Source organism: Canis aureus, chromosome 33, assembly GCF_053574225.1.
Source record: "Canis aureus isolate CA01 chromosome 33, VMU_Caureus_v.1.0, whole genome shotgun sequence".
In the NCBI taxonomy this organism is placed as follows: Eukaryota; Metazoa; Chordata; class Mammalia; order Carnivora; family Canidae; genus Canis; species Canis aureus.
The window spans coordinates 23,101,003-23,128,113 of record NC_135643.1 but is presented as its reverse complement, the minus strand read 5'-3'; the positions used below and the strand labels follow the sequence as shown (position 1 = coordinate 23,128,113).

The window sequence follows — 27,111 nt, the reverse complement described above, 5'->3', positions numbered from 1 at the left end:
ATATCCCAGTTTTAAATATGAGAGGAGAAAAATCTCACAAATTTGAACTCTCCTAAATTTAGATTCCTGATACTTAGATCTGGATGAGGTCAAGAGTTAAACATAGTTCGAAAGGATATGATTAGCATTAACATAATATATTTTTATGAATTTAAGTTCATAGCTTGTAAGCAAAATGCTTTTATATATATTTATTATTGCCAGGATCGTCACATATTTTAATAGCTTATAGCAGTGTGTGAACTTCAAAGAAGTAGCATATTATTCTTTTTAAATATTTCATAATTTTTCTACTTATTTATATGGATACTCCTATCTTTTGGACAATGATAAATGTTTTCCAGTAACATTTATAGTTAAATGTTAAGAGAAATGCTCAACAATTCAGTAATTTAATTTCCTTAAGGTAAGTTTTTTTTTCCATAATACTTTTTATACAGCAGTGTTTTTCAGAGTGTGTATGTCACAATCTATAAGACATGAAAGCAATTTTTGTTATCAATCCAATCTTTTTGTAATTTAATGCAAAAGACAAAAATAAAGAAAATGCCAGTTTATCATACAAAATAAGGGAAAGTATCTATAAAATGCTTGTTTATTTGTATATATATGTATATTTAATAATGGTTTATATTGTCAAATATATTTCTAACCTTAGTTTGTAATCAAACGATTTTAGAAAACACTGCCTACAGCACAAGACCTTGACAGAATTCCAATTGTTTGGAGAGATATGCCACAGGAAATACTATATGAAAAAGCTTTCCTTAAGCATGGATAGTCAACTTTGGGACTCTCGAGAAGTAGATTAAAGTAGACTAAATAGAATATTCATTCTTCTATTTAGTTGGGAAATATTTACTAAGCATTTACATTTCTAGGATAAGCACAAAGTTTATAAATATATAGTGTATGCCCATAATAATGTCATAATCTACTAGAAGAGTCATACATTTAAATAACTCTGTTATAAAACATATGGTAAGCATAGAAGAAAAACTATTTGCAAAGGATTGAGGTTGCACAGTGAGTTGCTTTATGGATACAGGTCACAAGGCAGTGAGTTCTGACCCAGGTATTGAAGGATAACTAGAGCTTACTGGGCATGTAAGAGGTTGATGGAGAGGGCATTCCAGGCAAAGGAATAATGAGGTCGAAGGAGGAGAGATGTTTTAGCTTGGTATGTCTGGAAAACTATTAGGGCTGTGGGCAGATGCCAGAAATGAGATTGGAGAGTTTGGCAGCGGAAAGTCTAGTATGCTAGGGATAAATAGTTTAAACTCCATTACGTACAGATACTCCAAAGGGTATTTAGTCAGGGAAATACTTGCTTAAATATGGTGTGTGTTACTATTATGTTAATTCACTTGGACATCACTCTGAAGACAGTACCAGAGGGAGTGATACTACTGGCAGAAATTCCAATTAAACTGAGATAATAGGGACACCTGGGTGGCTCAGTGGTTGAGTATCTGCCTTTGTTTCAGGACATGGTCCCAGAGTCCCAGGATTGAGTCCCACATCGGGCTCCCTGCATGGAGCCTGCTTCAACCTCTGCCTCTGTCTCTGCCTCTCTCTCTATCTCTCATGAATAAATAAATAAATAAATACATACATACATACATACATACATACATACATAAATTTTTAAAAAATAAAATAAACAGATAATAATGGTCAGACAAGGACCTGGATCAAAACAGAGGCAGTAAGTGGCACAGGCAGTGGAGGTTGAGAGGATGGGAGTTAGTTGATACTAAGTTAGTTGATACTAAGTTGGTATCAGAAGAAGGAAGTGATGGTTAGAAAGAGAAGACTGGGATGCTTTTCAGCTTTCTGGTTTACATGACTAGATAGACAGTGATGCCCCAGACAAAACAGAATGTGTGTAGAAGGTGATGGATTCATTTGTGTGAGAAGACCATGGATTCCTTTTAAGAGAACATTTTATGTGATACTCAAGCAGAGTTAGCTGCTGTGTATATGTTTCTCTGGAAGTCAGCTGAGAGATCTGGTTTAGAGATACTACCCTGGAGTTATCCATATAAAGACAGTGGTAAGATCATGAAAATGGATAGATTACTAAGGGAAAGCTAGTAGAGGGATATTAACAAAGCTGTGAATAATGCCTACATTTAAGGAATGGTGGAAAGAAGAGTCATAGAGAAGTTTGAAAAGTATGGCTAGAAAAGTAAGTAGAAAACTACTATAAACTGGATGTTTGTGTCCCACCACCCCCAAATTCCTATGTTGAAACTTTCTCCATGATGATGGTGTTTGGAAGTGGAGCCTTGGGAGGTAATTATGCCTTGAGACTGGGGCCCTCATGAGTGGGATTAGTGCCTTTATAAAAGAGATGTCAGAAGTCTCTCTTGCCCCTTCTCCTATGTGAAGACCCAGATGGCTGTCTTTTTGAGCCAAGGAATGGGCCCTCACCAGACACCAAATCTGCTAATGGTTTAAATCTGTGGGTGTCTTGATCTTAGATTTCTCATCCTTTAGAACTGTGAAAAGTAAGTTTGTATTATTTGCAAGTCACTCAGTTTTTATGACTGTGTAACAACCATAACAGACTCAGACAAAAACCAAGGATGATATCACTGGAATTTGAGGAGGGAAGGAAAAGAATGTCTGTTGGCTTTGACAGTTGGGAAATAACTAGCACTCTCCATAGAAATGGAATAGAGTGGCTGGGGACAAGGACATTCCTGTTACAGTGAATTAAGAGAGACTAGGGGTGGAGGAAGGGAACACATTCAGGCAGACTAGGTCAGTTAGCTTGACTGAGGATTTAAATGTACAGCAGTAGGATGGGAGAATCACAGGGACAAGGAGAGGCTTTTCAACCACCAAAGAAACTCAGGTGTTTATAGATAAAATGAAAGAAACCAATGGAAAAGGAGAAGTCAGAAATAAAAGAAGCAGAGTAAATAATTGATGGAGCATGATCCCTGTGAAATTAGGCGTGGAAACATGGTGGACTGATTAGCTTTATTTAGGTAGAAGGAAAGACCTAAGGCCAGAGGGAGAGGAAACAGTATGGATGAAGAAGGAAGGAGTCAGGACCAAGAGAACGTGGTTGCCTACTGGCTTTCTCTCTTCACTTGTGAGGTAGACATTGAATTATATGCTGAGAGTGAAGACTTACCGGAAGTCAAGAAAGCAGGAGATGGTATAGAAATGTCTGGATGGTATACCTGCATGGCTCAGTCAGTTAAAACCTCTCCCTTCAGCTCAGGTCATGATCTCAGGGTCCTGGAATCGAGTCCTATGTTGGGCTCCCTGCTCAGCAGGAAGCCTGCTTCTCCCTTTCCCTCTGCCCCTCTCCCTGCTCATTCTCATTCTCTCTCTCTCTCTCTCTCTTTCTCTCTCTTTCTCTGTCTCTAATAAATAAATAAAACCTGTTAAAGAAAAAGAAATGTCTGGTTGGGATGGCTGGGAAAGAGAAATAAATAGAGACAAGGTAAAAAAGTATAACCAGATCAGTACTGGGACCAAGGTATATAGTCAAAGACGTCTTGCACAGCCCAGAGCAGGGGGTACCATGCTTCTCCAGCTGGGTACTGTGGCCACCCTGATCATTAAATATTAGCAAGGTGCTCCCCAGCTGCCTTTCTGTACAAAAATGATTTTTATGGGCTTATTCTAAGTTTATTTCTAATGTAAATTTGCTTACCTGAATGCATTATGAAAGGTTTCTTAAAGGTCTTGCCTTGATTTTTAAAAGGTAGGGGGTGGGTAGAGGTTGTGGGGCTTGCAATTCATGGACGTGATGAGTGTTGATTGATTTGTACCGTGTCAGTCTTGGAATGGATGCTCAGAGAATCCTTTCCTTACAGAGGTGTTCAGGTAGTTAAAGCCTGTCATTCAGATATATTTTGTTCCTATGCTGATTTTTTTGATCAATGCCTTCTTTAAATGACTAGATAATTTATAGTCAACTGCAGTAAATTCTAGAGGGGTTTTGTGGGTTTTTTTTTTCCTTTGGTTACCCTCAAATGATCTAAAACAATTGGCATTTAATGCTTTTCCATATTAAATTCCATTGGTAAATTAATGTTAAGTATCATGTACCACAATTAGGTGAAATCTATGAGATTATTTTCTACTTTGTGCTATAATCGCATATTCAACTTCCATATGACCCATCCTCTAAATTCACTCATTCAGTAAATGTTCTGAGCTAGTTACCAAGCGATATGTTGGGATACAGCAGTGAATAAAAGCCTCTGTTCTCAGGAAGCTGCATTCTAGTGGAGGAGACAAACAAACTGAAACGTAAGTTTAAAAATATATATAACATATGAGGTCGTAACAACTGCTATGAAAAAGACTGAAGAAGGCTAAAGGATGAAACATGTCCAGAAGGGAATGTAAGATGGAGGATCAGGAAAGGTTTTTCCAAGAAGATAACATGCCAGCAGGTACTAAATGAAGTGAAAGAAGAGTAGAGCACATGTTAATAAATTCTCCAGGGACAGGGCACCTGGGTGGCTCAGTTGGTTAAGCATCTGCCTTTGGCTTAGATCATGATCTCAGAGCCCTGGGATGGAGCCCCACATTGGGCTCCCTACTCAGTGGGGAACCTGCTTCTCCCAAACCACCTGCTCTGCCCACCCCCACTTGTGTTCTCACAGACTCTGCTCTCTCCCTCTCTCTCTCTCTCTCTCTCAGATTAAAAAAAAAAAAAAATTTAGAAGAGAAATTCTCCAGAGAGAGTAATAGCAAGTGCAAAGGCCCTGAGGTGGGGGTTGGCCTGATGTCCTTAGGAAAGCAGTACTAGTGTGGTTGAAGCCAAGAAAGTGCCCAGGGTGGAGGAGAAGCAGAGTTTTAAAAAGGAGCTGAGGAGCCAGACAGAACAGTTAGGGCCTTGGCTATTATGCAATGCAGATAGGATGCCACAGAGTTTTGAGCAAAGAAGTAAAATATCAGTCTTATGACATCCTGAGATTATATTATTTCTGTCCTCATTATGTTGTAGCCTCTTTTCTGGATCATGAGCAACTAATTAAAATTGCTGAGTAATCCACAAAAATGTTCTGCTAGGGAATGATGTCTCATAGATAGTTTAAGGTCAAATCTCTAAATCTACACACTTTTATTTACTTCATGTGAATAGAATGCTACAAACAAATAACATTGTTTCCATCAAATTTAATCATATGTTTTAAAGAAAGGAATGTCTGGATAAAGACATAACCAGACCGGAAACTCCAGTGCTATGTGGACTTAACTGGAATACTTTAGGAACTACAAACTATCTGTGTGATGATGTTGGCATCATTTCTCTTTGTCCATAATACAGTGTTTATGGTGCTCAAGATTCATTTGACTTTTACTGAAAGTGACTTTCAAGAAAAAGGCAACTTGATTTTTTTCTTCCCAAATTAGAGTACAAGTTATAGCAGATTTTTTCAAAACATTATTTAGAATCACATGGTTAATGCATCTTATCCAGAGAAGCATCTTACCAGAGAAGATTACACTGCAAACAGAAAGAAGAGAGAAAAGGAAAGTGTCCTCAGTGTCTACTAATGCATGGTTTATGTTCTAAGTACTACTGCAGAGAGCTAGTCCAGTCTGCCAACACATGCCTGTCATTAATGTGACCAGGTATCTGCATGGGACGTGTATTTGTCTGTTGAGATCTACATCTTGAAAAGGTAATATTTTGCAGAATGAGAATATTAGTAAGTAATTATTGCTGAATTCTGCCCTCAGAACTCAGCATCGATATACACTAAATCAAAATTAATTTGAAAACTAAATTGCAAAGAGAAGTATAGCGTGAGTTCTACTTTGCTGAAGACAAATGAACATTTTTACAAGTAATCTCCTTCAGCAAACAGAGATAAAATAACATTTGGATAATTATCAATCATCTTTTTAAAAAACTGTGTAAATAAATGAGCTAGAAAGGGGAATTTTAGTAAAAAATACGTTAGTAAAATATGAAAGTACTATGCAAAATTCATTGGAAAATTAATGCGAGGACATAATTTATGGCAAAAACCTAGTATTATATAATAATGTCACAATGCTAGAAGGCTTAAAAATACCATAAAAGGAAACACAATTTTAAAGACTTTGAATTAATTGTATTGTCCTATATACATTAATTATTTTTCCCAGCAATAAGAGTTGTTGAAACAAACTTAAAAATCAAGACAGAATAAAGTTTCTCAAAGCTTTTTATTTTATTTGTTCAGTAGTTATAGGACAAAAACAAACAAAAAACCCCCAAAAATCTGCTTTGGGTAGAGAATCCATTGCATTTCTGTGTAAAAACATCAGGACTTTATTGAGGTTCACTATTTCTTGGTTTATACCTAAAGCACTGTTTATATATTTGCCATATTCTTTGTAGGGATTAAGCAAAATATTACTGAGCTCCCAAATGAGCAGACACAAGGAGCAATATTGGATACGGTAGAGAACACTTAAAGAGTGTATTTGTCCTCTAGTTGTATTTGTCCCTAAATTTGAAATGTGTGTACACTGCTGTACTAGGAATTAGGAATCCTGAGCCTGACCCTGTCCTTAACCAGTGAAATCTCTTCTAACAGGCCATCTAAATCTAAGACTGATTTTCCACCTTCACAAGACACTTTAACTGTAAAAAGCTTTCTTTAAAAGTGTTTGTCATACGTCAGATATCCATATCATTTCATATCATATATGAATGAAATCATTATCATTTCAATATTCAGTCATATTATTGATAATATGAAATTACTAATCTATATGGTTATGTATTTAACCTTATGTATATGTAACCTTTTACAAAAGTAACCTTATTAACTGTGTACAAAGTTGAGTATGTAATGTTATATGTAACTCTATAAAAATATGTATACATTTCCTACAAATATATAGAATGATTAGTAGAAAGAACAAGCCTAATAAGATTTCAAATCAAGTGGTATGTTTTTGTTATAGCAATAGCTACATTTATATACACTTACTATATGTCAGTGTGGGTAGTGACTAAAATTCTCACACAATAAGCCAGTGAGTATAGATGTCTTTTCTCTGGTTTGTCGAGGTAGTTAGTTGTCCAAAAATTACACATTCGATGGCAGTAATGCCAAGATTTGAATTAAGTCAGATAAACACTGGAGCTCATAGACCCAACCACAACACCAAACACTTCTCCAACGATTGATGGAGATGAGCCTGAAGAGGTGGAATATGGAACCAGACTGTCATGAAAGGAAAGGGTTCAGTGATGTCATGATAGGAAATGTAGAAAAAAATTTTTTGAGGCAAAAGACAATTATTGATTATTTCTGCCCAGAGAAGTGTCATGGTAAAAGCCACATTTTAACATTAGTAAGATCTCAGATGAACAGAAGTGGAAATACAGTTGCTCATTGATTAATGACCTGTTTTATATAACACAGAATAATGAAGACAGAGTCCTTGCTGGGTTGAGTTTTTGATTTGTTTTGTTTTGTAGGAGGTTATTTTTTTTTCTTTGAGAACTGACAGCTGTGAGTTATAATGAGCTTCCCAAATTTATACATGCCTACTCTCAGCCCATGGAGAGTAGTAAATTGCTCTTGTTCTCATGACACATTTAGATTAGAAGTAGAAAGAGGGGGGCAGCACTGCATCAACTAATTAAAGCTAATGTGGGATGATGAGCCTCTGAAAAGAATAAGATCAGCACCAAGAAAAGAAAAAAATAGCACACAGGCAGGAACCTAAACCAGGGACAGTGGTGACTCAGCTCCTCCAGAGGGTTTCAGCTTTCCCCTGCTTAGAAGGCCTAGTCTTTGGTCTGGTGGGGTGGGGAAGGGAGTGTGGTAGTGAGGTGGTCCACAGAGAGCTATGGAAATGGCAGGACTCCCAAAGGCATACCTGGGAGAGCTCAGACACGTTCCTGTGCCTTCTCACAGTGGCCAGCCAACTGCACGCCATTCCTCAGCTACTGAGACAACCAGCTTTGTAATTCCTTATTTAATGTGTTCTTATAGTTGCATTTCAAGGCATGCTTTCATTCAGATCACCCATCCCTCCCCTCATCTTGTCTTCTTAATTGCTTTGGGATGAGATAATCATAGGTTCAAAAAGTAATTTAGCACTCCTCTATTCTAGATAATGGAAGAAAATCCCCCCCACCCCCCCGTAGAAGCCTTTACTCCATTACACAAGTATTTATTGAGCCCCTCTTTTATGTAAATATAGGGGGACCTATTAAGATAGACATTTCCTTACGGTTGAGGAAAATTATATTTCACCAATTCTGAAATGTACTTTTTTCATATTTTACCTTCTCTGAAACTTGCTTGAGTCTTAGAATCACTGTTGGTCAAACACTAGTCATGATATAGCTGCCATTGTACGCTTGGGCATAAGCTCAGAGCCATTTATTTTGTCTCGATCAGTTACGCACAGTGCCGAAACTGCATGAGTGAAGTTTAATTGCTGTTTACGGAGTCTTCAAAAATATTATTTGGCATTGAAACTAAATGCTATTGTGTAGAAAGGCAGAAAAACATGGCAGTGAGGTACACACATTTAATAGAGAGAAGAAAAAATTCACTAATTGAACAACTGTCTGCAATTACCTATTTTTACGCTAAGCAAAAACCATATGCTTTACAGGACCTGAGAAAATAACAACCTCCACAAGCCAATGCAGCCCATCACATTTTCTTACTAACATGAAAGCAAAGGATTGCCTACCATACACTGAACAAGAAAGTTCAGCAACAAAATCCTGGTTATAATTCTTCAGTGTTGGGGATCCCTGGGTGGCGCAGCAGTTTGGCGCCTGCCTTTGGCCCAGGGCGCGATCCTGGAGACCCGGGATCGAATCCCACATCGGGCTCCCGGTGCATGGAGCCTGCTTCTCCCTCTGCCTGTGTCTCTGCCTCTCTCTCTCGCTCTCTATCATAAATAAATAAATAAATAAATAAATAAATAAATAAATAAATAAATAAAATTAAAAAAAATAATAATTCTTCAGTGTTCCTTTAAAATATACTGCATCCTGAGTACTTTTGATAGAATAGACAATGACGTTTGTGAAAATACAGCAATGATTCCGGTATGAAAAAGGATTCTAATGAGTCAAACTCAGTGAGAGGAAGGTTTAGAAATATATTATTCAATATTTCTCTGATAAGGTATAAAGTAATGATTTTTAAGTGGTAAGAAAACATTTCATTATTTGTTTAACTTCTATTTAATACATAAAATATTAGTGTATCTTAGGATCGGTAGAGTTTTAAGGTCATCGAAATATGGCAGTGACAGTCAAAATGCAATGCTTTTTAAACCTCAGCTGTGCAAGATATTATCATTTCAGTTTTATAAAGAGAATAGAGAGGTGACTAGTTCAATATCTTAAGAAACTAATAGCTGGTTAATGGTAGTTGCCACTTAAAGTAGGATTCAAACTGTTTACCCAAAATAAGTTGCCCCAAGTGAAGAGAATCCTTAATCAAAAAGAAGAAAATGAAAGGACTCGGATATAAGGAAATAGCAATAGCGCCTTGGTGCCTCACCCTTGACATAAATATTTCTTGTGTAGGTGAGCTCATTACAGTGCAATACTAAGCCATTCCATTCTGCTTGTTTTCTTGTTATTTAGGAGTCTTTTTTTATACTGTACAAATAGGCTCCCTTTTAACGTTCACTCATTTGCCTTTATTTTATCTTCCTGAAAAACAGAAAATAAGCCTAATGTTTCATCCATAAAAGCCTCTCAAATACTTGAGAACAGTTAGTTATTATGTTGCCATCTATTTTTTTTCTTTCTGGACTGAGTACCCCTGTTTTTCTTCTAAACCATGTTTTCAAGGTCCAAAATAATGTTTATTGTATTCCCTTAGGGCATTCTATTTTGTTGTTGTGTGCTTAAAAATAAGGAGTTCAGAATGAGCTGTTGCATTAGGAGTTTTAGCACAGACCTGGCACACATTGAATCTGCAGTCAACAAAAGCTTCCAGGACCCTGTCATGGTCATGAACCTAGCTAGGCTCCTCACATTTGTTCTTTTTTCAGATTTTTGTCATCTCTCAGGGTATATATCCTAACCTTACTGGCAAAGAACAGTTTGGAAAAGGTTGCAGCCCACATGTCTGCATGAGGAGGATGGTTCACCATGGAGACACATGCCATGGTGGCGGGGAGGTCTGTTCATGGGGCAGAGATATGGTGGCTGACATGAATAGTCCTCCTGAGTTGCATAGGCCCCAGAGTGACATGGCCTAGGTTTGAATCTCACCTTTGCTGCTTACCAGCTTAGGTGAATAGCTTATGCTTTCTCAAATCCCCATCTGGAAAATGATGACGTATAGTAATACCTACCTCCTATGGTGATTTCAGGATTAATTGAACTGAAGTATTTAAAATGCTTAGAAACACTGCTTGGCATATTTTAAGAACTTAAAATGTGTTTGTGTGTGTGTGTGTGAGTCAAAATCAAATAATTGAGTAATAAACCTAGTCTATTAGTTTCCTAGGGCTGCCATAACAAAGTTCTACTAACCGAGCTGCTTAAAACAACAGAAATTTATTGTCTCACAGTTCTGGAGGCTAGAAGTCTGAAATCAGGATGTTGGCAAGGCTGTGTTTGTTCTGAAACCTCTAGGGGATATCCTTCCCAGCCTCTTCCAGCTTGTGGTAGCCCCAGGCCTTCCTTTGCTTGTAGCAGCCAGACTCCAATCTCTGCCTCTGTCTTTACATGGCCTCGTGTCCCTGGGTCTAAATTTTTCTCTTCCTATAAGGACACCAGTCATACAGCAGGGCCTATCCTAATGGAGTATGATCTCATGTTTTGTTTTGTTTTTAAAAAATTTTATTTATTCATAGAGACAGAGAAAGAGAGAGAGAGGCAGAGACACACAGGCAGAGGGAGAAGCAGGCTCCATGCAGGGAGCCTGATGTGGGACTTGATCCCGGGTCTCCAGGATCACACCCTGGACCGAAGGCGGCACTAAACTGCTGAGCCACCCGGGCTGCCCGAGTGTGATCTCATGTTAACCTGCAGAGAGACCCTGTCTCCAAATAAAATTGCATTCACAGGTACCAGGGGTTAGAACTTCAACAGATCTTTTTGGGGGATCCAGTAACAGAGAAGTTCAAAACAGAGGAACTGTATATCCAGAAGCCAGCAGATGTCACCATTAGCGACCTGGGGGAGATCTAAGAAACAGGTGATGTTTTGAGATTTAACTAATGAATAGGCATTAGGGTCTTCTGTAAATAAGTAATATAACCCAAACCAAGCCCCTGGGCTAACATAAGGAAGAACAAGATTTCAGGTCCCCATGGGAACAAATCTGGACCCAAATCCTAGAAGACCTACAGTACTGAACAGGTTACTAAGATAAAAGTTCTAAACCCAAGACTGGTGCTAAGGATCCTGTTCACTTTTGGAAGTGCCCCTCCTCAAATATGTAATAAATAGCATTTTGGCAAGCCTGAAGTAATTGGTATAGTTTTAACAGCCTTCATGGAAGCAGCATTGTAGATTTTGATTGCATGGCCAATTTCCAGCACAGATAGATGTTGCTTATGTAAGATGTGTTTGAAGTCTCCTAGGGAAGAGAATGTGTTTATTTTCTGAGTGGAACACTTAACTAAGAATTTGCTCTGTATAGCCATTAGACACTGTCTGCTCTTGAGAACTTTAGTGGTGGGTAAGCAGGAGTTTGTTAGGTCTATAAAGTGTTTAAAAATATGAAGAAAAAGTGCATCACACATAGAGGCTTGTTATAATCCATGTGTTTGTACCATCAGTATTTCCAGAGTCACCAGTCTTGATTTCCCAAATAGAAGACCCTGACTGCAAGTTAGAAGCAATATGGCTGAAATACTAAGAAACTCATCTCTTTTGTGTTTTAGTCAAAAAAGTCTTTTGTAAATACCACATTAATGACAACTGTGGAAAGAGAAATATGGAAAGTGTGCTTAACGTAGAATTTTCTAATCCTTACAGGAATTGGAATCAACGAAGATTAGATCATCCCCTAAGTGGGTTTTTATATAGTTGTTTCGTTTCCAGTTTTCCATGCCTTTCCAACACTTGATCTTTGTATGAAAACTGCTGCCATCTTCAGAGACATGAGTCATGGTACTTAAAATGTTTTCACCATATTTTAGACATCACAGGATACAGTAGGAGAAGAGTAGAGTCTTGGCATCCACAATTTTTTACATTCTAAGACTTGACCTTTCACAGTGGTTCATTACATGTTTAATTTAGCTCATGCACTAGGCTAGCAGATCCTTCAGTGTCTGAATTTCATTTCGGCCTCTTTCTTTTTTTAAGTACAGTGTGTATGTTCACCTGTATATCTGTGTATGGGTATGTGTATGATATATGTGTATATTTTCCTGGAAAAAAAGAAGTCCATAAAAAGAGCCAATTCCATTGGCAGTGGGAAGGGATGAGGTGATGACTATAACTAGAAAGAAAGGCTTTAGATAAACTAAAGAGTGGAATGTCTTCTTCTTCAGCGATTTGGGTCTGTAATATAAATGACTCCGTCACAAGTTCTGTGCAGATTCTAGACAAACTGAATATTAAACCATTTCAGTGAGTTGTCCAGTTCTTGCCAACATTGCTCAAATAAGGACTTCAAACTCTAGCAAAGGCTACTGAAATGATCTTTAAGGTAAACAGAAGTAGAAGAATTTCAACCTTTTTTTTAAAGACAAACTGATTTTTGTGTTTGCCTGGAATTCTTTTCCCATTCCCATTCCTTTTATATGACAGACTTCACCTTTCCCCACTAGCAAGTCGGGGTGGGCACATGACCCAGGACTGGCCCATTGCCATGCACAGCTCCCTGGACATGAAGATTAAGTCATGAGTGAATAGAGGAGATTCAGGGGGGCAGTTATCCCTTTATTTAATTGGGCTAGAATTGGTGAATCTACCTCTTAACTCTGCATACTGGCAGGATGTGATTTGGAGAATACTTGGAATAAGTCTACCTGGTAGGAGAAAACAGACCAGTGTGTGTAGACTAAATAGTTTGGGAGGCTATGTATCCGCCCAGATCCATCCATGCCTGAAACCAGCGCTCATGCTTAGCTGCATCTCATGGGGGAATAATATGCTTATAACATTCCTGGGTTATAAGTTTTTTCAAAGATCTTGGGAACGGGTCCTTTATGTGCTTAAGGTTCCATGGTATATTTTCTCACCTGTATGTAAACAAGCATTTACACTTCATTGTTTCTTTGAGGCTTTCATGATTTCTGATTCTCTGCACTTTAAGACACGTAGAGACTCTGCTTCCTTTTAAATACATTATATTTACAAATAGTGGAAAGCATTGTGTACATCAGTCAGTAATTCAGAAACCTGCCTATGTCCAATTACTTTATTGGAATATCAGTTACGGGACTTTATAAGTGATGGGATTTAAAAGTGTTGTAACAAAAATGTGCTAATCAACACAAAAATTGTAATTCCTATATAATCTATTCATGTGTAATTTCTATTTTAAATATTCTGCAGTTGTTTTGTTCCGATTCAGTCATGTTGCACAAAGTGAGGTGAATAAGAAGGCAAAAGTCACCTTGCTTGCACTTTGCATCTATAGGTGTAACATTGGGACGATCACCCTTTACCTAGCATTAAACAAAAAGAAGGCAAAATATTACCATAATATATACAAAACTCTTTATCTGGACTAAAGCTAGTGATATTTTAACATTGAAATATTATTGTAATCACTTATTAAGGGGGGGCAGCTCCAATCAAGTGGAGCGGATGAGAGCTCTGGTATTGTAGAGATAGGGAGCTTACCTGGTAGTGAGTTACTAACCCATGCCAGTTACTACATCATTATCAGATTTAATCTTCACAGCTGCTGTGTGTGATAGCTGCTACTGTCCTTATTCTACACACTGGCAACTTGAGGCTTAGAGAAATAAAGTGACTTACCAGGGCTAAGATAGAGTCTTTCTCCTGCTTGAATTCCTTTCATGGCCCCTCTTTAGATGAAGTTCCAACTTCCTAACTTGAATGCAAACATCCTTGTTCTGTGGCCCATGGTAATCTTTACAGCTTTGTCTCTTTTCATTGCATCCCTAGACTCCAAATTCACAGATCTCCTTTCACTTCCTAAATTATGTCACAAGTTTTTCTTCCGCTGTGAACCATATTCCCTGTCCCTGTCCCAACCAATTCTGTAACTAACTCCTCTTAATTATTCAGATTTCAGCCTAAGTACCACCTCCTCCGGGAAACTTTACCAAGTTTACCATTCCCATTGCATTGCTCATTCGTTCATTCGTTTGTTCATTCAGTGAATATTTATTGAGGATTCCCTACGTGCCAGGCACTATCCTGAGCACTTAGTATATAACAGTCAACAAAGAAGAGGGATCCCTGGGTGGCGCAGCGGTTTAGCGCCTGCCTTTGGCCCAGGGCGCGATCCTGGAGACCCGGGATCGAATCCCACGTCGGGCCCCCGGTGCATGGAGCCTGCTTCTCCCTCTGCCTGTGTCTCTGCCTCTCTCTCTCTCTCTCTCTCTCTATCATAAATAAATAAAAAAAAAAATTAAAAAAAAAAACAGTCAACAAAGAAGAAAAGAAATCTCTGCCTTCAAAGCTTGTACTCTAGTATTATTACTTATTTAGTTCATTGTCCTTCATTACATGCTAACTTTACGAGACTATTAGTTATGTCTAAGTTCTGTTATATTCCTAGGGTCTTACAGAATGAGATGCTGTAGGAATGTTGTAGGCATTTATTTTTTGAATCAGGGCACACATGAATGACTTCATTTATTATATAACTTTTAATGGTCATCTAGAAGTATAAAAATATTAGGCCCCTTAGATCTTTTCGTGTTGCCACCAATGTAATATCAGACCTCATTATCTTTGTGACTTCATGATTGCAACGAACCTCTTATTGAAAACAACCTGGCTTTCAATTTTTCCATACCATTGCATTCTCCCTAGAGCTTCCAGATTTATCTTCTTTCATTACTGGGATTGTGCTCCTTCTCCTGAAAACATAGCATACAAGAATCCAAACCTTCATAATCTAATCTCACCTTTCTAATCTATCTCCTCTATTTCACATATACCCTCTGATCAATACATTTTGTTTTTCTTTTTGCAGTCTATTTAACCTAGTTCATTTGCACCTTCCTACCTAAAGATCCCTTCCTCTTATTCACAACTTATTACAAATTTTTATCAACACTGCAAGTCACTTCCCTTTGGTTAAGTCTTCTTTGATAATGTCAACCCACCTTCATTTCCAAATTTCTAATTTTCTGTAAGACTTCTGTCTGTATCAGTAATATTTATAAACAAATTTTAAACAGCAAAAGAGTCTAGCACTTCACCCTTTCCCCCAACACAATGCACACCTATACACACAAAGAAACCTTCTGTGGAAATAACTCCCAAGTATGAAAAATGATGAAAGTATGCCATTATTGTTGTAATGACCCCTAACACTCCTTATATACCCTTTTAGCTCTGCAGAACACATTGAAAGCCAAAATGTGACCTCAGCCACACTGGTCTTTGCTTGTTCTTACTGTTAGGGAGGGAAAGGTCAAAAGCAGTCAGGATGACTTAGCATTGCAGAGAGGAAAATTACTTATTCATGAAACAGAAGGAAAGGATCATACCAGCCACAGCACACATGGCAAGGACTGTGTGTTTGGCTTCTTACTACTTCCCAGGAAACAGCTGTAGGACGCAGAGAATAAAATTGATTTTATCCTGTCTCTAGTTCTGAGACGTTTGAAACGTTAAGGAGCCTCTTGACGAGACCCCTCTGGAACTGTTTTAGCCATGTACATTTCACAAGTGTAGGAGCCACAGAGCAACAATCATGATCAATGGTCAGTGTTTTCTTACTGATGAAAGGTCGGATCAGTAGCAGTTTTGCAGCCGGGAATCCTGTCTGGTCCCTCTCTTCATATGTGCCTTATATCCCAAGTATGCACTGTGTTTCTTAAGGGAATTGATTGTTCTTACATTCTTCTACTATAAAATTACATATTATCCTTGAATTATTTCATATTTATATAAACTTGTCTTCCCATAATTGAAAGTGACTTTGTAAATTTTCTATAACATCTGTCACATGGGGGGTATTTAATAACTCTACCTGCTAATTAAGACTGAATAAAATATCCTAGTTTATGTTGTTAGCTATTATTTGGGATTTTGGACAGTTTGTCCACTCTGACATGTAAACTCTCTTGTAAAATATCAAAACATCACAGGAGAAATCCAGTGTCCTTTTGAAAAATATAGTTCAATTTGTGACATGACTAATAACAAAGAGACATAATATTTTTAAATTAGCTTCATAGGTATTAAGAACATTTAAACTTTTTGTTTAAAATACCTTAAATAATGAATATAGATGGTGGAAAGAGTTCTGGCAACTTAATAAAGCAGATTTATAAGGAAATGTAACTTGAAATTATATGATTTTGCAAAATAACCTATTCCCTATTAAAAATCAGGTTAATAACTCACCAAACACATCATGAAAATTTTTTACTTTTCAACCTTTTTATATTTGGGGAGAGGAAAAGAGTTGATTGACAATTTGATTGATCTTCCTAGAAATTCATATATATAAGAAACATTCATCATTTTTAACAATGAAAAAGAAGCTAAGTTTGAAAATGGTTACTAATGAATCACAAGTTATGATGAATTATTGGCAGTGGTTTTATGTTTTCTAAACATCTGCATTGATTTGCCCTGATCCCTTAGTTTATATGCCATGTATATCATTATATATATATATATATACACACACACACACAAAAGGACATTCTATATATATATATATATTCATAGAGATTAAAAAAGGTGATGATTTGTACCACTGTGGAATGTAATCAGCTCCACAATAGGAATCTTCAATTGAATGAATATTAGTCGTGACATAGAAATTTGAAATTAATTAGTACAAGTTGTAAAACTTTTAAATTGATACCTCCTTTGGATAAACAATGCAATCTTATCCTTTCTTGATGTAACTTGAAATTTCAAAATAAAAACATAAAAACATATATGTAAAGTATTTTTAACTTGACATTTATTTTTAGAGAAACTATCCTTCTGTGTCTGTTAAGAAGTTTGACAGATGGCTGAGAGGCAATGAAATGATTCACTTATATAAATGTTTATGGGAGAACTAACTCTTAAACCCATATTTCATGACCATAAGAGAATGCTCAGAAGTTTCAGAATGAAGAGGCAAATACTTGGATGCCAGGAAACCAACACTTTTCAGTACCATTTGGTAGGAAACCAACACTTTTCAGTACCATTTGGTAGGTGTGTGTTTTCTCAAGTACGCTCTAAAGTTCTTGAGACCTGATTCTATGCCTTTTATTTCTTTATTGTCCCAGGATATTCTAACACAAATAAATCATCAATCTTTGGTGGTATTTATGCATCCTTTTATTGCAGTTTATTTAGTAAACATTACACATTTCAGTGGTTTATTTTTTTCAGATGTTTTTAAAGAGTTTTCCAAAATTTTTATTTGAGAGAGAGAGTGAGTGAGATAGAGAGCACAAGGAGGGGGTAGTGGGGAGAGGCAGAGGAGAGGGAGAAGCAGACTGCCAAGGCAGGGCAAGATCCCAGGACCTTGAGATCATGACCTGAACCTAAGCAGAAGTCAGACATTTAACCAACTGAGCCACGCAGGGGCCCCTATTTTTTCAGATATTTAATTGAATAAATAATTCTGGAATATCTGAATGAAAGATAGATGAGGAATTGATAGATTAAGGAAAACTGGGCAGAATTAAGAATAGGCTCATTGCCTTTGTCAGAATTCTTTTCTAGAAAATACATTTTCTTAACTAATTTTCAGATGAATGTGTTCTAACATGTCTCAGGTGTTCATATATTGTTAATAATTGGTCAGTTAAAAGTTAAAAGTTCCATTTCCAAATATGCTTCATATAACAAGCCTATATATTTTTACTGAAGAAATTTAATACTTCTTTCTATTAAGTCATTTTAAGTACTGTCTTTTAGGAATAGCACTTACTACCTTGTTCACTTACTAGTAGGCATAAATAGAACTGCCTACTTGAAAGTCAGTGCTAGATAAAAAGTTCTTTACTGATAAACCTACTGCCTCTAATTGCCAATATTATGATAAATAACTGGACCTTAAAATTAAATATATGTAACCTGCTTTACTTGAGTTTTTAAAATATTAGAAACAAAATCATATTTAAGTTGTCCAAATTTGAGGAGTATCATAATAATAAGTGATTCACTTATTCCCCACTTTGAAGATTTTTCTTAGAGTTTTCCAGAAATCTAAGGAGAATTGTTTTGTTTTATTTTGTTTTCTAATCCATTTGGTAAAATACTTCTGTTTACTATGTTACTTTCAGCTTTTAAAACATTACTACCATTACACAGCTATGAAACAGAGTGGTCTTATAAATGAGTTTTGCTACAAAAGAAAATGAGACTAACTGGAAACTCACCATGGTGCTGCTACTTGCTAAAGATTGGTAATATCGCTAAAGCCATTTGGAAATATTTCCACTCTCATAAAATGGAAATTGTGGAGCATGGGGCCTAGTTTATTTGATTTCAGCCTTAACAGCTTTCAATATATGATAGCATAGATTGGGATAAGAAGTGGAAAAAAATAGAACTTTTTATATATTTTATTTATGGCTACGTTGAGAACAGATACTTAGATCATCCATCTAAATCTGAAAAAACATTCAAGATATTTCTTAGGCAGACAACATCTGGAATAGCTGCCATGCCTATTTCATATTGTGTCAGTACATTCCGTGGACCATAGCCTGCTAAGCTCTTTTCCTCTCTTATATTACTTTATTAATGAAAGAAAACATATAGAATGAGGTCTAGTGTGAAACCCCCTACAGTTGAGGCATCTGAGACCTCCTACAAATATTAAATACCTTTTCCTAGTCACATAGGTGGCATTTTCCAGAACAAAATGACGAAAGCATAAGGAAAAGTAGTGAAAAGAGTGTGAATATATACATAAAGGAGGAAATTGGGGAAAGCAAATTGGAAGAATCCACGCCTTCAATAGATAGTAAAGCTGATTCAGGGAGAATGAAGACAATAATTAAGAAGCCATGGTTTGTTGCCTCAGGTCCGTCCTGAGGAATACACATACAAACCAAAAAACTAACAAAGAGCAGGTATAAAACCAGGCAGTCTAGCTTTGTAGTCTGTCTACTTACCCATCGCACTATCCTGCCTCTTCTCAAGGATGAAATAATGCATCTAGGAAAAAAGCAAAAAACCAGAACTGAAAGAATACTGTGACCACAGCTACCAAATAGTTGAACAAAACAAAACAAAACAAAATACAACATTCCAGAAATATACAGGTGGAGATGCTAAGGCATAGATCTATAACCCCCAGATCTGCTTATAGTAATGAAAGCCCATGTTTCAGGATCCTGGAAGGAGTTCACTGGGTTCTGAAACCTGGGACCAGTATTTCGAAAAGTGAAAAGAACAATCATTCGTTTATTAATGATATATCTAAGTACTTAAGTCATCATATTTACTTGTATTTGACTGAAATTACATCAACTCCTAGTGTTTATCCAATACCCTTGATTGGTGATGACCATCAAGGGCTTGGTGAACTACATAATGTAAATAATTCTACATATCACATAACTGATAATTTTCGGGTCTGACCAAACTTGGACACATGAATAGAGGGATGACCAAATTTAATTAAATAATCTTGTAAGTATTATACATCCTTATTACTATTATTAGTCAATAGTGTCGCAACCATGACCATGACTTATATAATTCTGTAACATTATTATGAATTTTTAATAATTCTGCCTTTTGTTATAATATGGATTGATGCAGAAATGGAAAATTGGTGGTAACAGTTGAAACAAATACATTCTTGTTTAATAAATTAAATTCTTCCAGTAAACAAAATCTTGGGAAGCATTCAACCCAGGAAGGAGAGAAAAAAACAAGAATTTTCATGGTTAAAGCACCTATTTTTAAGAAAAAAACAAATTTCAATAATTTATTATTCTATTGATTTGAATACACTGTGTACATACCAAGGTGTTGTATTTGTTTGGTCCTTCTATAACATAGCTTAAAAATGTAGGCTATTCTAGTTTCTTTCCATTGGATTATAATTATAAGCTGACATTTTTTAATTTATCTTTTACTAGTTAGTTTATTTTTACAGTTGATAAAGAATTTTAGAAATAAGTTAATGCCATAATAAAACTCCCTTTTATCTCAGGAATTTCCAGATTTCAGAAGTTTACACATTCTGCTAATTAACTATACGTATTCAGGCTGACTGGTTTGTACTTGAACTTATCCTTCACGAACGGTTCCCTAAGCCTGGATTATCAACAGGGGGAAGCACATATGTACTTGTGGTACCCACTGTATTTACCCTATAGCAAAACCTCTAAATGTAAGACCTTTCTCTGCAAAATTGTAAATTTTGGAAAAGAGTAAGTTGTAGCTGCCAGAAGATTCAGAAATCAAACTAATAAATGTAATAGATTAATCCTCTCATGCTGAGAATTAGACATGTTAGTTCCTTAACATTAGAAATTTTATTGTCTTGGGAAATGTGGTTATTATGGAAAAAGTATTGGGTGGAAATCAGTGAAGCTGAAAGGACAGTGGAACTCTAATGGTGCAAATTGCTGGGTGATTCAGTAATGTCTTTTCTAAAAGAAAAATTACAAACTGTTAGTTTAGTATGAACTGGAAAAACTTGTATAAGAAGTTATTCTACTTCATGCAAGTCTTCCAAGATGATAAAAGCCAGTGTTTTGGAGGAACTAAAAGGTCTTTATAGAAAAATAGCGAGTCAAGAATCCAAAGCACTTGACTTCTAAATCATGATATGGATGCGATTTTGGAACGCTGGTCCATTAAAAATCTATTTTTCCCCTGCAATTGATCGTTTGATAGGGTTTGTTTTTTTTTTTTTTTTTTTTTTTGTCTGTTTCTCTTTAACAACTCACTCCTCTGTCCTCAGGCATTCTTAATTTGTGTAAGCTTTCTTTAACCTGGAATGCTATGACATTAAAGAAGTTTTGCTTAGTGTCAGTAAGAAGTCAATGCAGTGATGTTCTTTAATGGATTTTTTTTTATATGGGCAAGAAACAGGACCAAATGCGTGAGTGTGAGCATTAGTTCAAAACTACTTTAAGTAGTTTTACATGAAAGTATATATTTTATATTCTGTTTGTTAATATGAGCTTTATTCAGGATGGCAGTTTTTGTCAGAGTCCTTTTCAAATGATCGGTTGTATAGCAGTTGTACGGGGACCTCATCCTAGTGTGTTTAGTACTGTCTACTGTTTACATTCTTTAAAGTTGTAATTTAATTGCCAATGTGAACTTAGAAACAATGGAACTCTTTGAAAAAATAATTAAATTATAATATGAACATACTTATTTGCTGATTCACTCAAGTAATCACGACGTGCATACCTAATTGTATGTATAATATGTGAATGATTCTTGTACTGAGTATCTTTCCCTTCTAGATAAAGTTAGCAGCTTATCTCTAGTCAGGAGATGCAATGCAAAGGCTTGGTCCTGGGAGTGATTATCTTTCCAGCTTGTCCTTCTTCTGCCTGAGATTGTTTTCTCAAGAGCCTGTTTGTCCTCAATATCCTGGCCATTATCTTCTCTGCTTAGCAGTGTGCTGGTTCTCGGGGCTCAGACTTGCCCTGTGACTGATTCATTGTCCAGTTTGTAGATTATAAGAACTTACTCAGTAACTACAAAGAGTCCCTTGTTACAGCCCCAGCTGTTTATTGCTCTTTCTCTTTAGCACTACTTTGCTGTAATACACAGTGAGTAAAGTCTTGAACTTGTTTAATGACTCCCTAACAGCTACGCTGACCACTAATCTCCAAATAATTCCTTCTTTGTGGTGTGTGGTTTTACACACACATATCTGTGCATGGACATACAGACACAATATTTCTATTTGTATTTATGTATACTTGAACCTCCAAGCCTGTGTTTTCAAAGCTTAATGGCTAGCTATCCAGAAAAGATACTAGAAATAAAAGCTATTTCCTTCCTTAAGAAATAAAGACATCTCCTTTCTGTGTGTTGTTTTCAGTTTTCTACTTTCAGATTCTGTACTCTCCTTCAGAAGACTTAGATCAGACATTGGTGCCACTCTGTGAGAATCATTTCCAATAAAGTTTTATTTGTAGTAGACTGAGAGTCATTCTGGGCCGGGAAGCAATATTAAAAAGCAATTATTTAAAAGTAATTGTTTACTTAGGTATTATTTAGCACTCGGTTATTTAGACATAATATATGTATTTCCTGATAACAGAAGAGAGTAAAGTAATAAATATGGAAGCATCACAGAATGTTGGTCACTGTTGCATCATTTGGTTGTACTGAGAAAGTTAGAATAGCCACATTCAAAATCACTTAGTTGGGCACTTCGGTGGCTTAGCAGTTGAGCATATATGCTTTTGGCTCAGGTCGTGATCTCGGGGACTGGAATCAAGTTCCACATCAGGCTCCCTGCCTATATCTCTGCCTCTCTCTCTCTCTGTGTCTCTCATGAATAAATAAATAAAATATTTTTTAAAAAATCACTTAGTCACCTGACTTATAGATTTAACTTCTTGGTATACCTGAACAATATAAAAACTAATGGAGTTCTTACATCTCCAGCATAAAAACAGAAGCAGGACCATAGCTCATAGGGAAAATAACCATCATGTTGTGACGCATCTGATTACTCATGGATAAGGGTATCAATGGTACAGAAAAAAAAAAAAAAAACTTATGTTCTATTTCATTATCTTTGGTGTGTTCATTTCATTAATGCCATAACTCTCTACATTTCTGATGGAAATATGCACAATTCTCCCTAATAATCTATTGAAGACATAATATATATTTTTGGAGAATGTTTAGTCAGGTGAATGGCTGTTTTCATAGAGGTGGGGAGTGCTTTTATTACCTATATTGTGTTTCTGTATTTTTGGAGCCTTTTCAAGATAATCAGCCTTTCCGTGCTGGCTCCTAGATGAGTACTCTGTCCACCAGCAGTGTTCCATTGGGAATGAGAAGCAAATAATGAGAAGCTAGGGGAATGTGGAAAACAAGGTTATGTCGATGAAGCAAGAGCTTACCTTGAAGGTATAACAGAACTTGTCAAAGCCTCGTTGTTTGGGAAGTGGGGTTAAAACCAAATGATGTTGAAGATGAAAGGAACTAGCCTCGTGGAGAATTGGGAAACTGAGCAAATAAGAAGACAGCTTGCCTCATTAGCTGGCATTTTTATTCTGCTCAGATGGGCCCAAGAGGATGGAAGGTGGGGGCCACAGCATCATTTGGGGGGAAAGCTACCTGACTATACCTTTTTCTTACCATCACATAGAGGTATCCTTCCTCTGTGTGGGGCCATGGCACCCTCCCAATATCCTCTTGAGTACCTAAGCATGGCAATCACTTTCATCCTGAAGTTTGATATCAAAATAGTGAATGTTCCCAGATATTTGGGATAAATCTTTTATCTTAAAACTGAAATGTGCAAGGCATAAGCAGTAGCTACATTCAAAAGCCCAGAGAACTTTTGCTCTTTATTATCTCTTTTCTTAGGTTCATCTCTTTCTCCTAGACTTGCTCAAACAATTCCTTTAGTATTATCCTTTCATATAATAGGAAATCCTACTCTGACACCAACCTGGAATTAACATTGAAGAAGTTGCTTTTCAAACATGTATTTCCCCATTTAATCCCTGTGAGGGGAACCACACAAGCATGCAGAATGAGGGCTGGGGTGTGCCCACAAAGGCTCAAAAATGTAGGTCTATTTAGTCTTACTGACTAGGTAAAACTCATCCAAGAGCTGATTATAAATCTGCATCTCTGGGGATTCTGATTCAGGGCCCTGGGGTCTAGTCTCCAAACCTTCTCATGTGTTTATGATGTAGAACCAGGTAAGGAAACCACCATCAGATACTTGGAGGTCCCACATTCTACTCCAGTCTGGCTGAACACTGTTTTGAAAAATGTGACTTAAAAGCTTAAAATAAGATCTCAGACAAGTTGAAGGCTTTGAGCTTGCACCAGAACAAACTCTACAGACCTATCATCCAACATTATCAACACCAAAGGCATCTCAAAATCTCTGACTTCTTGGTTAGTGGATTTCCAAATTAAACACAGTGCAGGCCCAGTGGAAGAATCCTAAGGTAGCACATGTTTCTCGTGTTCCTACTGGGTGGGAGGTGCTATTCTCTGCACTGACAAGTTATACAACTGCACAGAGGTTATATTTTAGTGGGAAAGATCAGAAAAGAAACAGTACACAAATTAATGAGCGAGATAGCTCCTGATAGTGATAAGCATTGTGAAGAAAGTAAAACAAATTAATGGGATGGAGAATGATTTTGGAATAAGGTGACTCCTTTAATATGGAGTGCTCTAGAAAGACCCCTTTGCACCTGTGACTGGTGGCTAAAAAGAAGTCAACCTGTGGAAATCCAAGGAAGAAAGAATTTGGATTGTTTAAGACAATGAAGGGAATTCCTGGGTGTCTCAGCAGTTTAGTGCTGGCCTTCAGCCCGGGGTGTAATCCTGAAGTCCCGGGATCGAGTCCCACGTCAGGCTCCCTGCATGGAGCCTGCTTTTCCCTCTGCCTGTGTCTCTGTCTCTCCCTCTCTCTCTGTGTCTCTCATGAATAAATAAATAAAATCTTAAAAAAAAAAAAGACAATGAAGACCCACATCTAGTGTACCAAGAGGGGGAATGAGATGAAGGTAGACTAAAATGGTTTTATCTTAAAATGATTGCAGCAGAGAATGGGTTAAGATAGCATGCGTGGAGCTCCTGATTTCCTCTTTGTTGACGTATTCATTCCATGAGCCTCATAGTGTTTAAGAAATAACCACATCATGTTCATCATTTAAGCATGAAATTATTTTAAAATATTAAATACATAGACATAGAAAAACATATAAAATATGTAAGATGTTATAACATGATAGTTGGCAGCAAAAGCTCTGAATTAAGCAAATCTGAATTTAAACTCTGGATCATCCATGTAGAATCATGCTTAGCCACATAACCTGTCTTAGTAACTATTTCCTCATCTGTATAATGGAGATTTTTTTTTTTTTTTAGAGCTTTGGAAGTAGTAAATGAAATGATAAGTCCTAAACAAGTAGTTTCTAAAAAGAAAGGCTGCATGGCTTTTACAAGAATTTTGGTTTAAAAGGGAAGGCAAGAAAGTTAAGAAATATTATTTCCCAGTGATTTGGAAGGTACTATGTTTAGGGTTTTTTTTTTAATTCAACAATTTTTTTGTCATTTTAACACCTGATATTATTAAAAAAGTATTCTTTTATAATTCAAATTGAAGTTTTTTTTCTTTCTTAGTGGTACATAAACTAATGATGTGCTTTATCATTGATGACATTTTAGAGTCAGTGAAATACAGTTTTTATGATACATAAAAAGTAGTATTTATTTATTCAGACCTCAGTTATATGGAGATAATGCCAAATTTCTGAACCTCTCTTTCCTTATCTCTTATCTGCAAAGCGAAAATTCAGCCCATGACATTGTTAGTATTAAATCAGAAAATGTGCATCTATTTCTTAGCACAGTGCGTGGTGTAGCATTGTTTAATGCACAGCAGCAATACTTGTTATTACCTTTATTTTTACAGTTAATCTGTGAATCAGTAGATTTGGGTGCTAGAGCCAGGTCTGCCACTAATTAACTTTGAAACCTCTGTCTCACTTTTCTGTTTTGCAAAAGAATGTTTTGGCTAAGATGAGCTCTAAATTCCTTCTGGCTCTAAAATTTTATAATATTTTAGTCTAATTCAGTATCATAATGTGACCATAAAATGAATTTTCTTTGTTTCTTTCAGTTTGTGGGGACATCCATGGACAATTCTTTGATTTGATGAAGCTTTTTGAAGTGGGGGGATCTCCTGCCAACACTCGCTACCTCTTCTTAGGGGACTATGTTGACAGAGGGTACTTCAGTATCGAAGTAAGTCCGCATCATTTCCTAGCTATTCTGGAATGGATCAACAATATCTTAGCAAACTATAAGTTGTAAATGTTACTGTCTTGAGGAAATTCCTCGTCTGTCATAAAACTGTAAGACACTCCATTCTCAGGATATTATGTATTCTATTTTCATTTGGTTCCCATATGCTTTTTAATGTTTAGAGATGCCAAGGAAATGGCTATTATTGAGACTTTCCTTATATACCTTTTATATATTTAAAACTTTACAAAAATTACATCATACTTTATGTTAGATAATTCTTTTTCCTGTTGCAGAACTAATCAGAGTTGATTAAATAAGCAGGAATGTATTTGCATGGTTATGCCTTGTAATTGTGAGGCAATAACTGATCTTTGTAAATTGATAGCCAGGTGCATGTGTGCCTGTGTCTGTGTCCTTGTTTTTGTGTGTATGTGTGAGTACACTTACAGCTGCTGTATTTTGTCTTTTTTTGGCATCTGTCATCTAATTAGGGTAATTTGTCAAACTAATTAATTAAAACAAAAGAGATAACCTTTGAGTAGATGTTCTTCCTCAGCCCTCTGCCTGCATCTGCTTCAGGTAAGTAGGAATTACATTCAAATTAAAGGCAAAGACCTTGCTTCATTCACTTGTTTGTGTTTCCTGGTGCTTAACATGGTGTCTCAAACATAAAAAGGGTTCACCAGATATTTATTAAAAGAAATGATTTAATGGGATGCCTGGGTGGCTCAGTTGATTAGGTGTCCAATGCTTGATATTGGTTCTGTCATGATCTCAGGGTCCTGGGATCAACCCTGCATTGAGGTGACAGGGGGAGGGGGAGGGTTCCACACACAGCAGGGAGCCTGCATGAGAATTCTACTTCTGCCCCTTCCCCTCCTGCACCTTGTGGAGGCACATAAACTCTCTGCCTCACTCGCTAATAAGTAAATAAATATTTTTTAATAAAAGGAAATGATTTAAAATTGAGTGTTAAAGAAGCAGAGTTCATGGTGTAGTACTTGATATTATATGTGCTCTCAGATAAAGGGCATTTAAAAGGAAAAAAGTTATTCTTAAGAGAGAAATCAACTTTATAG

The 27,111-nt window shown here is 36.6% G+C and overlaps 1 protein-coding gene across 5 annotated transcripts in view; it reads left to right on the top strand.

Moving 5' to 3' along the window:
* The window catches only part of PPP3CA (protein phosphatase 3 catalytic subunit alpha), a 308,774-nt gene that overhangs the window by 203,582 nt on the left and 78,081 nt on the right, over window positions 1-27,111 (top strand). For all 5 annotated transcript variants that reach the window (XM_077882136.1, XM_077882133.1, XM_077882132.1 and 2 more), the window contains one exon: window positions 25,905-26,029. In XM_077882136.1, the coding sequence (XP_077738262.1) occupies window positions 25,905-26,029 (125 nt within the window). The remainder of the gene's footprint in view (window positions 1-25,904; window positions 26,030-27,111) is intronic.